The sequence below is a fragment of the Sciurus vulgaris genome, assembly GCF_902686455.1.
Source record: "Sciurus vulgaris genome assembly, chromosome: 2".
Lineage (NCBI taxonomy): Eukaryota > Metazoa > Chordata > Mammalia > Rodentia > Sciuridae > Sciurus > Sciurus vulgaris.
This window is the reverse complement of record NC_136462.1, coordinates 40,528,910-40,543,840: the sequence shown is the minus strand read 5'-3', so window position 1 is coordinate 40,543,840 and position 14,931 is coordinate 40,528,910. Positions and strand designations below refer to the sequence as shown.

At 34.5% G+C, this 14,931-nt stretch overlaps 1 protein-coding gene across 1 annotated transcript in view; it reads right to left on the bottom strand.

The window, feature by feature from the left end:
* Positions 1 to 4,777: 4,777 nt before the first annotated feature.
* The window catches only part of KCNH5 (potassium voltage-gated channel subfamily H member 5), a 700,940-nt gene continuing 690,786 nt past the window's right edge, over positions 4,778 to 14,931 (bottom strand). The window contains exon 13 of the mRNA XM_079126274.1: positions 4,778 to 7,680. Within this exon, the coding sequence (XP_078982400.1) occupies positions 6,733 to 7,680 (948 nt within the window). The 3' untranslated portion in view covers positions 4,778 to 6,732. The remainder of the gene's footprint in view (positions 7,681 to 14,931) is intronic.

Below are 14,931 nucleotides of genomic sequence, written 5' to 3'. Positions count from 1 at the left end.
ATTTTCAAGGTAGAAATGGGAACTATGGGCAGGGAAGAATTTTTTAAGTAATTTGAGGAGAAATGTAATAAGAATGGAAAATAAAACCACTGAAATTTAGAAGGTATTTTGTACTAATATAAAAAAGTCTTGATTTTTAAATGTTAAACATGCTAACTCACATTTTCAGAAAGAGAATTAAAAGCAAAGTCATTGGTTTTCCTATCTCAGTTTCTAGTTCTAGAAATATTCTAAGTGAGAAAAATGGGTGAAATCCAGGAGATAAGAAAATTATCTTATAAATTTATCATAATTATCTTATAAATTATCTTATAAATTTGGGGAAAAATAATAGATGCCTTAGCATAGAAAAGTTAGCAAATGACAAATGCCAAAAGGAAGGAATATAAATACTAAAATTAATATCAAATTTAATCAAATTTATGGGTGATAAATCTGAAAATAGAGTTTGACAAAAATATTTTAATGAAGATCTAAATTTCATGAGAAAAAGGTATGGAAAACCTAAACATGTGTTTCTTTGAATAAGGGTAGTTCTATGACCTGTAAAAACTGCATTTTTCACAATTTACTTATTACGAACTAAAAACATAAGAAAGCCTCTGCTTAAAGAAAAACAGATACTACAGAATAACATAAACAATATGGATATATTTGAATTTATTTCTTGTCCAGATCTTAGGATTGCATTGAGTTCAGTAATTCATATTATGTAAATGTTTGAGGATTTTGACACTTGGAGAAATGCATATGAATTTGTTCTTTCATTTTGCTTGGTGATATACCAATAAAGAAAATATACTTTAACTAAATAAAAATGGATGCTATGTATTTGTTTCTGTTCAAATGTTCCTGTTTTTGCCCCTTACCTGTGCTTTTGTGTTTTCACAACAAATATCAGATTCAGACCCGGTTACGTCCTCTCATTGAGAAGGCTGCACATACTTCCACAGAACAACCATAGAGTTAAGCTTAAACAGTTTAAGAATTTACAAAGCTCACCACAGCTGCTCTGATTGCATCCATAAACTGTGTTTACATCTACTTGCATCTACATTGCAACCTCCACAGTGTCACTCTTTGTAGATTTGTTCCAAAGATTGATATGCAAAGCTTGATTTGGACTCCCACAATCCATGCAGCCCAGCACCAGTAACCCATTTAAAACCCAAATCCTTTATTTTGTTCTGATTGTATGAAGCTCCTTGGACATCATTTCTCTGTGTTCCTAGACCAAGATAAGATAAATATTTTCTGTAATGTAAAATTGATCTTTATCAACTCTCTAAAAATAGAATAAATGTCATACCATAGTCATTAAGTTTTTGTAATGTAAGCTGCTAACAACATTTAGGCTATGAGCACAAAGTTTATGTTGAGAGAAAGTTGATTGAAAATACTTATTTACATATGTGAAGAATGCATATGTAAAGTAACTACCAGTTTTAATGTCATAGGCCTATCAGTGAATATAAATATAAAACAATCATTTAGCAAACAAAGATAAAGGATTGCTGTGGATAGTAAAAATGTCAAGGCCAGTGGTGACCAATGCCTTAAAGCCCTCTTGAACCCTACTCAAAAATACAAGACATTTAAAACTAATCTTTAAAAAAAAAACATGGGCAATAATGTGTGTTTTCAAAACATGCATAATTCTTAATTTGTAATATCAATTTTTAAGTTGTGGTTTGGTGAAAAGATTAGCAAAACCCAATGAGAGATCTGACTATAAATATTCCTTCCAGTGCATAAATATTTCCTTTTTGCTTCTATGTCCTCTTATTATTTTCTTTACCCAAAAGGTCATAGCAAATATGGTGATAATAAGTAAGTATGTGGTAATAACACTTTGAGTATAGGACACAAAGATATCTTTGCAGAATGAACAAACATTACAAAAATCACACGCTATAAGTGGCTTCTTTGAATTACCAATATTAACCATCACATAACTTTCTAAGTTAAAACACTGTAACTTAGTACACATCAAATGAGTAGTTTTTCAATGTCATTCAAATGGCTTTCCTTTATTTAACCTATTCTTTTAACTTCAAGATACACATTGGAAAATCTATTGGTTATCAGAAAGGATTATTTCATAGTTAAGAATTTTGTTGTAAGAACATCTGTCCATGTAGAATTACATATCTTGTGTAAATCATGGTTATATTTATGTAAAAAGACAAAAGATGAACGACTTCATACCTTGAATATTTAACATCTTGTATGTTTTTCAAAAATTGAAAATTTCTGCTAATTTGATTAAATGGACTATGAAAAGTCAAAAAATTTACCTCTCTTCCACTTTCAAAAACCTTCATTCTCTCCATGTACTTGGTCAGTCGTTCTAAATTCCTAGATAATTTGCAAGTCTTATGCTTTTACTGACTGATAATTATTTAGGAAACTACAACTCTCACCAACAATCTCTGTTCAGAAAAATTTCTTCCAAAGCCCAGAAGATAGAAAGCACATCATAGCTAATATTCTACAAAAAAAAAAAAAAAAAAAAAGATATTTTGTCTTCCTCTGATTTTCATCTGAGAGAAAAATGACTTTTCATTGATAAATAATAGCATCTTGATGTAAGAAGGGATCAGTTCTGAGCTTTGTTTTAGTATTCATTGGTGGAGAAATTGAAATGTTGAGCACACTAAAAACTGTTACCTCTCCCCAAATTACCCTGCTAGATTGTGACAAAGCTAGATTCAGAATTCAAGACAGAACCTAGATACTTGTCCTAGGGTGTTTATTAAAAAATGAAATAAAATAAAATAAAATCGTTCTTCTCCTCTTCCCAGCAAAACCACAAGAGAAACACCCATATCTAATTAAGAAATATTAAAGCACAACATTCACAGAATTATAAAATTTTCATATTTTAGAGTTATCCATGTATGATACATACATTCTAGACAAATTTTCTCATTACTTACATGAAATTTTGAAAAAGAGAATCAGAGAAAATAGCTTAAAAGATAAAAATTTTACAAGAAAGCAGAATTCATTAGAAACAGGACAAATAACTTCACAAGTATCAGCCACTGCACACTTCAAAACAATCACTTTCCTGGAGACTTTTTTTTTTTGGAAAAAAAAAAGGGGGAAGAATTTTTTGAAAAAAGAAAAAAAAGGGGGTTATTTCAAATATAGCATCAAAGGACCAGACCTCACATGTGAACAAAATCTCTTTAGAGCTAAGGGGAAATACAATTTGTATTTGGGTGCCAATGAGGTTAATTTTCAAGATGACATGTTATTTATTTGACATAATCAATAGTCCTACTAAATTGCTGGGTTCTGTAGGAATATATATTAGTCCTAGGAACAATTTTCAACTCCAGGTTTCAAATTTTGTCCTCTGATCCACACTAAGTAAGTTGTTTGGTTTTTACCTTAATACTTAGGATACTTGTACTCCTACACTCAATGTGAGATGAAACCAGTGTCATAATAACGTTTTTCCATTTTAACAATGAAGTTAGAGTCTATATTCAATCACTCTGCCTAAACAATTCTAAGTACCATTCACATCAATGTGGGACACCAGGAGCTTTGGTATTGTGATCGACCTTTTGGATTTCTATTTTTTATTGTAAGTTCTTCATATACTGGGTCACATTTCAGGCAACCCTATCCTGATACACTGATAAAACTTGCTATTATGTTACAAGGTTCCCATTTCCCATTTCATTTGACTTTTGCTACTATGTTACATCCACCTGTACAGGATACAGCATCTGATCTTCTATACTAATTAGTATCATAGAAAAGTATTGAAGATGTGTATGCTGCTTTGGAAAAATGTTTGGATTTTAAATACATATCCGTTTACTCTTATTAGTACATTGTTCAGAAGTATAATAGTAAAAATTTTATTCTGGATGCACCAAGAGCATCTATACAGTGTAGGAATAAAACATGCAGTTGTTTGGTCCCCCATAAAGCCTCAACTGTCCGTGTGCTGGTTGAGGCGACACAGAGCTTGATTGTATCATGATTATTGCATGTATCAAAGCAAGTGTTCACCCTTTATTCAAATTGGAGTAAATGCTACAGTGAAGAATTGTGAAGTCTGGGAACCTAAAGAAACTAATCTATATACAGTGTTTGCTGAATACATGCAATCCTGCTGAAAACAGCAGAGTGCACTCAGCACCACATCATGACATGCACACAGAGGACAGAGGTGTCTGGAAAAGAATACCGTGATAACTGCACCATAAATAAACAGTTAATACTTCCTCCCTTACTGACAGCCTGGAGTAGGTCAAAAACCACTGTTTCCCACCTATATGAGCACATATTTAGATACTGAACACAAATGGCTAATATTATAAGTCAATTAGTTAAAACTGAGTCAACGTTAGAACACAACAAATATTTGCATCCCTTTGTAAAGGTGTAGATGGCAACTTCATATCAGTCTGCTGTTTACAGTCATTCTCTTACAGCTTTACATTGACTATTATTTTTGAAACATCTGATTAAAGTTAAGCTAACAATTTCTGTACTCAAAAAAATTTTAACCACTCGTTCACCTTTCAGAACTTTAGCCAAACTTGACTTAAATAAATAAAAAATTTCCCTGAAATTCAGTGAATATCAGAGATCAAGAAAAAGGAACCAGCCTCACGATGAAAGAAGGAAAAAATCTCAATTTCAAGGCTGATTCCATAATTACTTCTTTTATTCTTTTATCTTTTATTTCTTTTTTTTCTTTTATTCTTTTATCTTTTATTTTTTTATTTTTTATTTTTTTTGGTTGGGGGGCTCTGATAGGTAGATACTATAGCATAGCATAGGATGGAAATATGTTCCCCTGAAAACTTCCATCACGGGAAATGGAAGTGATTTGCATGAAGAAAAGAAGATAGAACCCATGGTACATAACACACGTTTTGAGACTCCTAAACAGGCACTACTTGGGATGCATTAAGAAATTCAAATATAAATTCTAAAATAGTAACTTTTTAAAATAAATTACAGTTTCACACTTCTCCAGTCTAATGATGATAACTTCTCTTTCAGTTCCAGCAGAGTTGGCTGGGGACACTGGGAGGTAATTACAAAAGCTCATAAAAATGGGTACAGTAAACCAAAATATTTCTTTTGATTCTGCCATCATTTTATATGTCACCATATATGTACAGATGGTCCTATAATATACAAATTACTGATATTTTCAAATTGATGCACATTACTAACTCCCCTGCTCCCAATATTAAATGCCATGCATGCACTAATTGAAAAGTATGCCTTTCTGAACGTCTTCATAAAATGTACTTTAGTTGAAAGAAACAAATTCTTTTGAGTTCTTACAAAGGAAAGCGTATTCTGTTCTCAATGCATATCATTGGAAAGACTAGCAATAGACAACACAATTCTTTGTTACTTCTCTTTTAGTTGATAATAGGCACTTTCTAAGAAAAGGATTTGTGACCCAAAAGACCATGACATTCAGTCTTTAGTTACCCCCTTTTGTAAGTGGATCTGCCTGAGCCACAGTAGTCTATTGTATCAACTCAGCAGGAATCCAGCAGTAGAACTGTGTGCAAAAAGGCTTTAGAAAACTGTAACCACAATAAAATCATAGAAAAGCAGTTATCTGAGTTGAGCAACTTAACATCTACTTCTCCATTGGTTGGCTGGCTTTACATTTCTTGTGTTATCTCTACAGTCAGCAATCCTGTGTCAGCAATTCCATACCTGTGTTTCATTCTTTTAAAGTTACATTTACACAACAGAACATGTCTATCAGTGTACATCCTTTTTTAAAATTCTGAATCACAATAGGTAAATTTTTGATATGCTTGCTTAAAATTTTTTTGTATGTTACTTTGCTAAGGAGCCTTTCAACTTCAACCTTGAACAAGTTTTAGAAATACAAATGTAGAACATTCATCACCTTTGGAAAACTGGCATCTCTAAGAGGAATTGTTAAAAGGCCCTTATACCCTGTGGTGCAGTATTTTTCTAATAATATACACTATATGAGTAGTTGAGTGTTTACGGTGTTAATGTCAGCTTATAAGATGGCAGCTGTTCTCCAAGACGGAGGCAATAGGGATTTCCTTACATAAGAGCTAATGATTACTATCTAAGTATAACATTAAAAAAGGAGAGGTATAGTTGAGTGAAAATGCAATTCATGCACAAAACCCATAACAATAAGTTCTTGATACCCCACACCGCTATCTGACGTAGGCAACAAAACAGTATTTAAATGGAGGGGAAAATAACCTAATACTAAGTTACAGAAAAATATCCTATGGAGAGAGATCATAAAATGGTACTTCCTTGGCATTAATCTATAATTTTAACATAACAGTGAAGAAATGACAGCTCGATATACTCAGCCTGAGATCAAATTTGTCATGGCAACATTGGCAGGTTGGACCCTGATTCTTCAAATATTACATTGCCTTAGTTAACAAAAATCATACATTTAAAATTATAGAATAGAGGATTATAAATAAATATCAATGTAAAGTGTGCATGCAGTCAACTGCATAATATACAAGCAATATCTATGTTTAATAATCATCATCTTTGGCAGGCCAGAATCCAGCTGGACATGCAATATGTACATATCAAAATCCATATTGTGTTCATCATATTGAAAGCAAGTGAAAATATATATATGTATATACTGTATATACACACATATGTATATAGATGTATATACTGTTTTTAATATATTAACAAATATATATGTATATATATATATTAAAAGTGGATTTCATCTTTGTCAGATTCAGGTGACTCAGGCCTTGAAACACTAAAAATATCCTGACAGGGTATTTGGGGAGGTACTTGGAGTGGTATTTGGGATTTGGGAGAAGAGGTCTGGGGTACACTTTTTTCTGATAGTATTTTTAATATTTCTGCCACCTGCTTTTCTAGGGCAGTCATTCTGCAGCTTAGCAACTGAATGTCCTCCTTGAGTTCATGTTTGACTTCCTGCAGCGTGGTTTGTAAGGCCTGCTCGGGGATGGGATAAAAGGGGTGCTTGGCATCAGCCTGAATAGGACTGTGCTCCAGAGGACTTCGGGCCTCACCAGCCTTATCCAAACGAAGGTCACTTTTTGTAATTCCACTGTCACAAGAATCCGTTTTCCTTAATGGGTTTTTGGTCACACTATTCTCTGAGTCGCTACTCTTGGGGTCCTCCGACAGTAGCCCCATGGACTCAGCTTTGGTGACATTATTCCAGTCTTCCTTCTTCTCCTCATGGGCCCCCATATTGTTCTTGAGCCGCAGCCACCCTTTCCCATTTCCATTTTTCATTCTTATGGGGCTGTTGACTTTGAGACATTTTTGGTCAGCACCACCATTGGGCTTGAGTTCCATGGCATCGCGGTTGTTCTGCTTGAGGGATTCACTGGTTTTCACATAGGCCAGAGATGTCTGGATGGGAGTGATCTGCGACACTGTCACCACACTGGTGCCGGTGATGGAGGCTCCGTTCTGCAAGGAGCGGCTCTCCACCTGGAGCTGGCTCCTCTCGGGGTCACTCTGTGTGGAGCCCTGATTTCGCAGCTCCTTCTGCTGCTTGAACTTCTGGAAGAGCTTTCTGACTGGGTGGTCCACGGGGATGCTGAGAGTCACCTCATTCTTCTGCCGGAGGCGCTCCTCCTCCTCCTTCTTCACATCACTGATTTTACGGAAGATGATCTGTGGAATGAGAAAGTCAAACAGGTGAATTTATAATGCGTGATGCTCTACTGGACATGCCAGAGTTTTCAAAAGAAAAGTCTTGAACAAACAATAAGATCCTTTCTGAAGGGGAAACACTGCCCACTTACTCACTGTGTTCTATTTCCTCCTATATCAGTGGGGGGAAGGTGACTGACACAACTGAGCAGAGGTACTTTGCTTCTTCTTTATGTTCTCATTTAAGAGAAATTATGAGTATACATGTTAGTATATGTGTTTGAATATTTGTGTGTGTATGTAAGAAAATATATATATCCCTTAGGTTTCCCTGTAGTGCATCCCTGTATTTTATATATTTTCCCCATTTTATATAAATATAATTGAAATACCTTTTTAATATCACCCTCTCTTTAGAAGTCAGATAGTAAAGTTCTCAGCTACAAAAGTATTGAAATTCAGAGATTACCAACATGACACCTGGGTTGGGTGAGGGTAAGGAATAAATTTATTTGTATGGTCCTAGATGCAGAATTAGGATCTATGTTGAAAAGTTTCTCTGAGGCAAGTGCCAGTTCAATTAAGACTTCATTTCAAACTGCTATTAAATGAACTGCCTCAAAAACACATGAACTCCTACCACAAAAATATTCTAGCCAACCTAAGAATGCTGTCTGTGTCACATTTTCACATTTTCACCTGGATTGGAGGTTGGACTATTCAAATTCTAAGATTCTTCATCTTTTAAATATAAAAATAAATATATAGTACATGTGAGGTTAGATGGATATCCCCAATTAAATACATAAACATGACTTTATTTGAAAGGTACTTTGAAAACACTCAGAACTTATAATAAATAAATCAAGAAAAATGAAAATGGTGGCTATATGGAAATTACCACGTATATTTTCAGCTAGAAGTGAATTTAGTAAGGGTGAATTTTGTTTATTTTATTTTATTTGCTCAGATTCCTGAAAAACAAAGAAACTTTAGGTGAGGCTGAAAGGAAAATTCAAGATGGAGTTATATCAGACAAAGCACTTTCTGAATCAGACAATTTTAGGACTCAAGCAAAATTACTTACCTCTCTCACCTTCTCCAGGTCATTGGTTAGAGCAGAAATAGATGTAACGCACATAATATCTACCCATAAAAGATTCTCAGAACATGTGGGTCCCTCCCCTGGTACTCCCATAAAGTATCTCCTACTTGAAACCACTTTTATCACCTTTCAAAGGTTCTGTACCTTCCAGGAGTAACAGAAAAAATTGATTTCAGGCCAGAAACTAGGCAAATGATGACCACTATTAATAGAAGAGTAAGGGAGATAGTAAGCCTTCTTCTAGGTAGCACCACATTTTCTAAATTTTAGCTCAATGTACCAAATTGAGCTTATCAAATGTTAATGACTGTATTTTAAAATAAATATTCTCTAAATTCAATAATTGTCTGTAAAGGTCAACATATATTTCCCTCTCTATTGGCACATGAAATTGTATCTTTTCAAAAGATGTAACACTAATCTCGAAGTCTGACATCAAAGCTCCAACAATTTAATTAGAAATCTTTCAAGGGTTGACATACTTCTTATCCTTAAGCAAACAGGAACAAGGACTAAGTCTTCAAGACACTAACACTCTTTGGGACCATCCTAACATGGAAGCACAGATACTATTTTCCTATTTCATCCCCTTTCATTGAAAAGCCATTCACTTTTTCCTATGAACTGACAAGAGAGGCCTAATCTAAATGACAGGCCATGTCACATTTCACTTTTCCAACTCACTTTTGAGCTTCCTCTTTTTTTTTTTTTTTTTTTAAAGCAGCCTTTACATTTGGAGAAAAGGAATCTATTTCAAACTATCAGAGGAAGAGAGCAGGTCTAGACACATAGGATGGTCAGATAAAATGCAGAACACTCATACAATATTTGAGACATACCAAAAAACATTACTCTCTTATCTGAATAAGACATATTGATATACTAACAATATGTGCTATCTGAATTTAAGTTTGCATTTTTGTTGGCTAGATTTGACAACCCTACTGGTATGTAATAAACAAGAATATTATTCTCCATAATGTTTATATGCATTGCCATGTAAACTTAACAGCTTTTAGAAACCCAAATGATATCCCTAATAACTTGATATCCCTAATAACTAAGAATTTATGGGCCTCTAAGGTTAGAGCCTTAGTTTTTAGATTTTCAGTATCATGGCTAACAACAGCTTGCAGTTACTGCATGCTACCAAATTCAGAGTGTTTAGTAATTTAAGATTGCAATATGCCAGTGGAAAATACCAAGAAAAGTCTTTTTCCAGATTACTTAACCACAGCTGCCCACCATCACCCTGCAACCAAGAACAAAGAAAGGTATTTGGACTGCTAATATTAAGCTGAGAACAAAGACTCCACATACCAACATGCTAGTATGAAGGGAGTCCTGACACAGGGCCAGAACCCCAATCTGCACCAGGGATCAAAGAAGACAACATTGTAGTTAGGGAAACTGTCTCCTACTAACATAATCTGCAGGAAATTTGCCACTAAGGACAGAGAAAGAACCTGGGAGAGAGAAAAAATTAAGATTTGGGATAGGAGATGACAGAATCCTGTGTTGCTCACTTTTTTCCTCTATCTCTGATGCAGAGAGATAGTGGATGAGGTGATATGAGACAAGGCTCCTTTGACGTTCTGGGGACCTTATGAACATCAAGACTGGCCTTAACTTCTCACCTCAATTTTACAGATCAACAAGACTGACACAATCACTTTTTGGAGCCAGCAACACACAGTGGAGGGCAAAAGTTCTCTGCCCTTGGTTCTTGTCTCACTTCCTGATAGGCTGAATAGGCATTGGCCAGGACCTATGTGGTCTCAGGAAGGCACAGAAGATATCCTGTGTGATTTCAGCTCCACAGAAGCCAGATCAAGCAAAAGTACTCCATGAGGTGGGAGAGGCTACTGCATTCTGTAGAACACCAGCTGCTAGGGACTTTGAGACCATTAAATATATATATAAATAGAGCCAGCAATTGGGCATGGCTGGCTCAGAAAGCCAATTCTCTGAGGATTCACAAGCCTTTCACACTTCAGACATATGCCCCTGGTATGGAAATAGACTACTTCTTCCTTTTCCCTTATGAGCAGACTCATAGAAGTCTTGAGCCTAGTAGAATCAGAAGCAGCTATGGAGGCAAAGTTGGGAAGAGTGATATGGCAAGGTCTCCTACCCAAGGTATATAATTTGAAGTGGAACGAGCCTACCTGAAAGCAGTAGTACTGGATTTGATCAAAACATATCTAGGTTTTAAGTCGAAAGTATCTTTTTTTAATTACTAGATTGGGTGGAGTTTACTAAATTAATTAAATTTGTTTTATTTGTAGTATTATTTTTTATTTGGAACTGATAATAATTACTTATTGAAAATCAGTTATAAAAAGTTCAGACACCAACACATGTATGTTCTTTTTTATTAACTGTCATAACTACTGTATGAGATAGGCCTTTTTCTCAGGTTACAGAGGAGAAAATGGAGGCACAGAGTCTAAGTGGTTTGTCTTGTCACACAACTTGTAAGTGACCTGAATACAAATCCAAGGAATTGAATTCTAAACAATCTTAACCATTATACTCTGTTGCTCCTCAGGGTGACTTTAGTACTTGCTCCTGGACTCTGTGAAATCTGGACAGCTGAGTGGGTGAAGCAATGCAGCAGCTTCATACCCAGTTAACCCTGCCATGGAGACCATCCCTGAAAGCAGTGAATCAAACAGACAGAAGTTTTGGGCTTGCTGGGTAAATAATAGCGTTAACTAAACGCTGGGGAGAGCTTATGGGAAACACTCTTTAGACTCTCTCTCAAAGGCAAAGCCAGTAGGTTTACTTCACTCTATCTCCTGGCAAAATGCATGCTGCCATTTTGTAGTCTCTGGTTTCCTTACAAGACTGCCTTGTATTCCTTTTTACTTCCTTCTACATATATTCAATAAATCTTTATGAAAAGCAAGGGGAAAGGGGATTTTTCCTAGACTCTGACACCATCCTCAAACCCACTCATGCCTAGATTCATTTTTTTAATGAGAATAGGGATATTTATCTATTTTGTTAATAGCTGTACTCTAGTCTCTACAATATTGCCTACCACATTGAAAGTCCTCAATAAATAAATGTTCAGTAATTCAGTAAATCTCATACACTCAACAAATGTATGTTTATGATGTCTATGAATGCAAAGTATCATAAATAATGAGCACTCATTCATTTACTATTCATTTACTATTTTCCATTCTCCAAACGATGAACCAACATTTATCTATATTATTATTATTATTGTCCATTGTGTCTACTACTATTATTTGGAAGCAGTCAGTATATTGTGGCATCCCTACAACCTACCCCAGCACAAGTAGATAGTTAACAAATGCATGTTGAGTCAAGGCAGGCTTAAATTTTGACCCTCAAGTCAGTTTTTAAAAGGTCTTATATCATTATATTTAATTTCATTGTAATGATGCAACACCACCCATCAGAAATTCAATTTTTGGCTTATGACAATACCAAATTTTCTTAATGAAAGGTAAGAGAATATATATACCTTGAAATTAAAAAACACATACACAAAAAATGAAATGCTGATTTTATCATGTTTATGAGGGTTAAAGACAAGTTGACTGAGGTGCTGCCATTAGTAGATCCATAGCTTACATGAAAAGTACAGTAATTTTTTGTTTTGTCTGAAGTTAAAAAGAATACATTATTTAACAAACAAGAAAATAAAACATCAGGAATGCCTAATGTGTGTAACTTGCTATATTTCAAAAATACTATATGTAATAGACCCTCCAAGTTCTTATAGTTTTAAAGATAACTTCATAAGCCCAAACTCCAATTTTGAATAACACTGGATTTTTATTACTGAGTAAACTACATTTCAATGGTAATTATTCCACATTATCATTACAGCATTCTTAAGTTAATTCTGTTGAATATTTCCTTTAAAAAAGTGGTGTTTTACCTTTAACTTTTTATCAAGACCTTAATAAAATGGTTCCACTTAAGGACATAATGAAAAGATTCATAATTTTATTTAGTAAAACCCATTAAAAATGCTCTGTGTTAGCTGGATGCGGTGGCCCATGCCTGTAATCCCAGTGGGAGGCTGAGGCAGGAGATTGCGAGTCCAAAGTCAGTCTTAGCAAAAACAAAGTGCTAAGCAACTAAGTGAGACCCTGTCTCTAAATAAAATAATACAAAACAGGGCTGGGGACGTGGCTCAGTGGTTGAGTACCCCTGAGTTCAATCTGAAAACTACCCACTACTAAAGAAAATACTGTGTTTTTATTTAGAGTTTTAGAATTCTGTATGCTGCTCTTTGGCCATTGAAAGAAACTATAGGTAAGATTCTTCATAATCCATCTGAGTCTTTCATGGCATGACACTTTCATGTGTCATATAAAATGTCTCCTGCTAACTCAAGATACAAACCACACAGATTAATTTTATACAATGATGACATGGAAATGAGGATGACGTTTCTTGAGAAAATGAACATTTAAAAAAACCCACAAATAAGCAATTTTTTAGAAATGCTAACGAATCTGAGTTCATAAGAGTTCAACCTGTATGAATTAAACAATGTAAGAGAAAAAAGGTAAATATATGGTTATTAACATAATATTGAGAAACCAGCTTTAAAAATGTAATCTTTGTTTTTTCTTCAGCATTAATAACTTAGATCCTTTGTACTTGATGTACTCTGTATCTGTTTTTTGTCCAGTGGCAAATCAGATTGCTGTTGAACACCATGAAAATTAGGGACAGAATTTAAAAAGAAAAATCAGAAATCAGGCTATGGTTCCAGCTACACTATTATTGGTAGCATGCATAATAGTCTGTCCTGTTTCTATGAGCAAAGAGGTTTATTTCATTTAAGCTTTTCTTCTCTGTGCTTCATTATGTTCTGTGGAACCCATGCTGGAAGGTTTAATTTACTTAAATGATAAAAGCTTCTTAAACTTAACAGGGAACATGGCCAACTGAGCTTTCCATTTCAAAAGTAGGACATTTGATCATAAAAGTGATATCAAAATTGAATAATTTGAATGTGTACTGAACTTTGAAATCCAATAAAGGAAAGGGAAAAAAGAGGTTAGAATCATTTGTTTAATGACATGGATTTAGTATTATATAATTTGCAGAAAAATAGAGGTGTTTTCTCTGAAATGGTCCATCACTCTCCAGATCTGTGAATCCAAGGAATTGGCCAGGAATGTACAGCTATCTGGTCAGGAAGCAGCAAGTAGATCTGGTTCATCTGATTTTCCAGGGTTCTGGTTGTGTTGGTTTTTAGTTCTTACAATTCCCCATAAAGCTTGTTATTAATTCTACCTACAATCTTTTCAATCCACTCTAACCTGGACTAATTCAACAAAGTATTATTTGTTAAACACTACCACATGCATATCAGAGGTAGTGAGCTCATAATAAAGGTTGCAATGATAACCTATTTGCAGAAGACCATTCTACAAATTTAGATGCAGGTAGGGGGATGAAGATGTGTCACATACTATTTTGAGATACAGCTGTCTTGCTTTACTTTGGTCACTCATAGATCTATCAGTTCTACAAGGGCTCATTGGAGAACTGGAGAATTCCTACTTATCCTCTGATAATCAACTCATCTCTGCCTTTCCTTATGAGGCAGAATCAGTTCCATAATTTGCAGAGTCAAATGCAACATGAAAATTCAGGGCCTGTAACATCATATATTAATGGCTAAAAACTGAAAAATTTCCCTCTAAGTTCAGGAAAGAGATAAGTATTATGATGTTGCCACTTCTGTTCAGCATTACATTGGGGTCTAGCCAGGGAGACTATTAAGAAAACATGATAAAAGGCATCATGAATGGAGAATAAGAATTAAAAATACCTCTAGAAAGGACAAGATCACGTATATAGACATCCAAGGGAATCTGCCAAAAAACTATGAAAGCTAAGAAGTAAGTTCAGCAAGGATGCAGAATACAAGTTAATATAAAGTCAGTTGCATTTGTATACCCTAGCAATGAGTTATCTGAAAATGAAGTTAATACAAATAATTTCATTGACAACAGCATCAAAAAGACAAACACTTAGGAATATATTTAACAAAAGAAGTATTGGGCCTATACACAGAGAACTATAAAACATTGATAAATAAATTACAGGAAAGCTAAATAAATGGAAATACATCTCATGTTCATAAATTATAAGACAATATTATT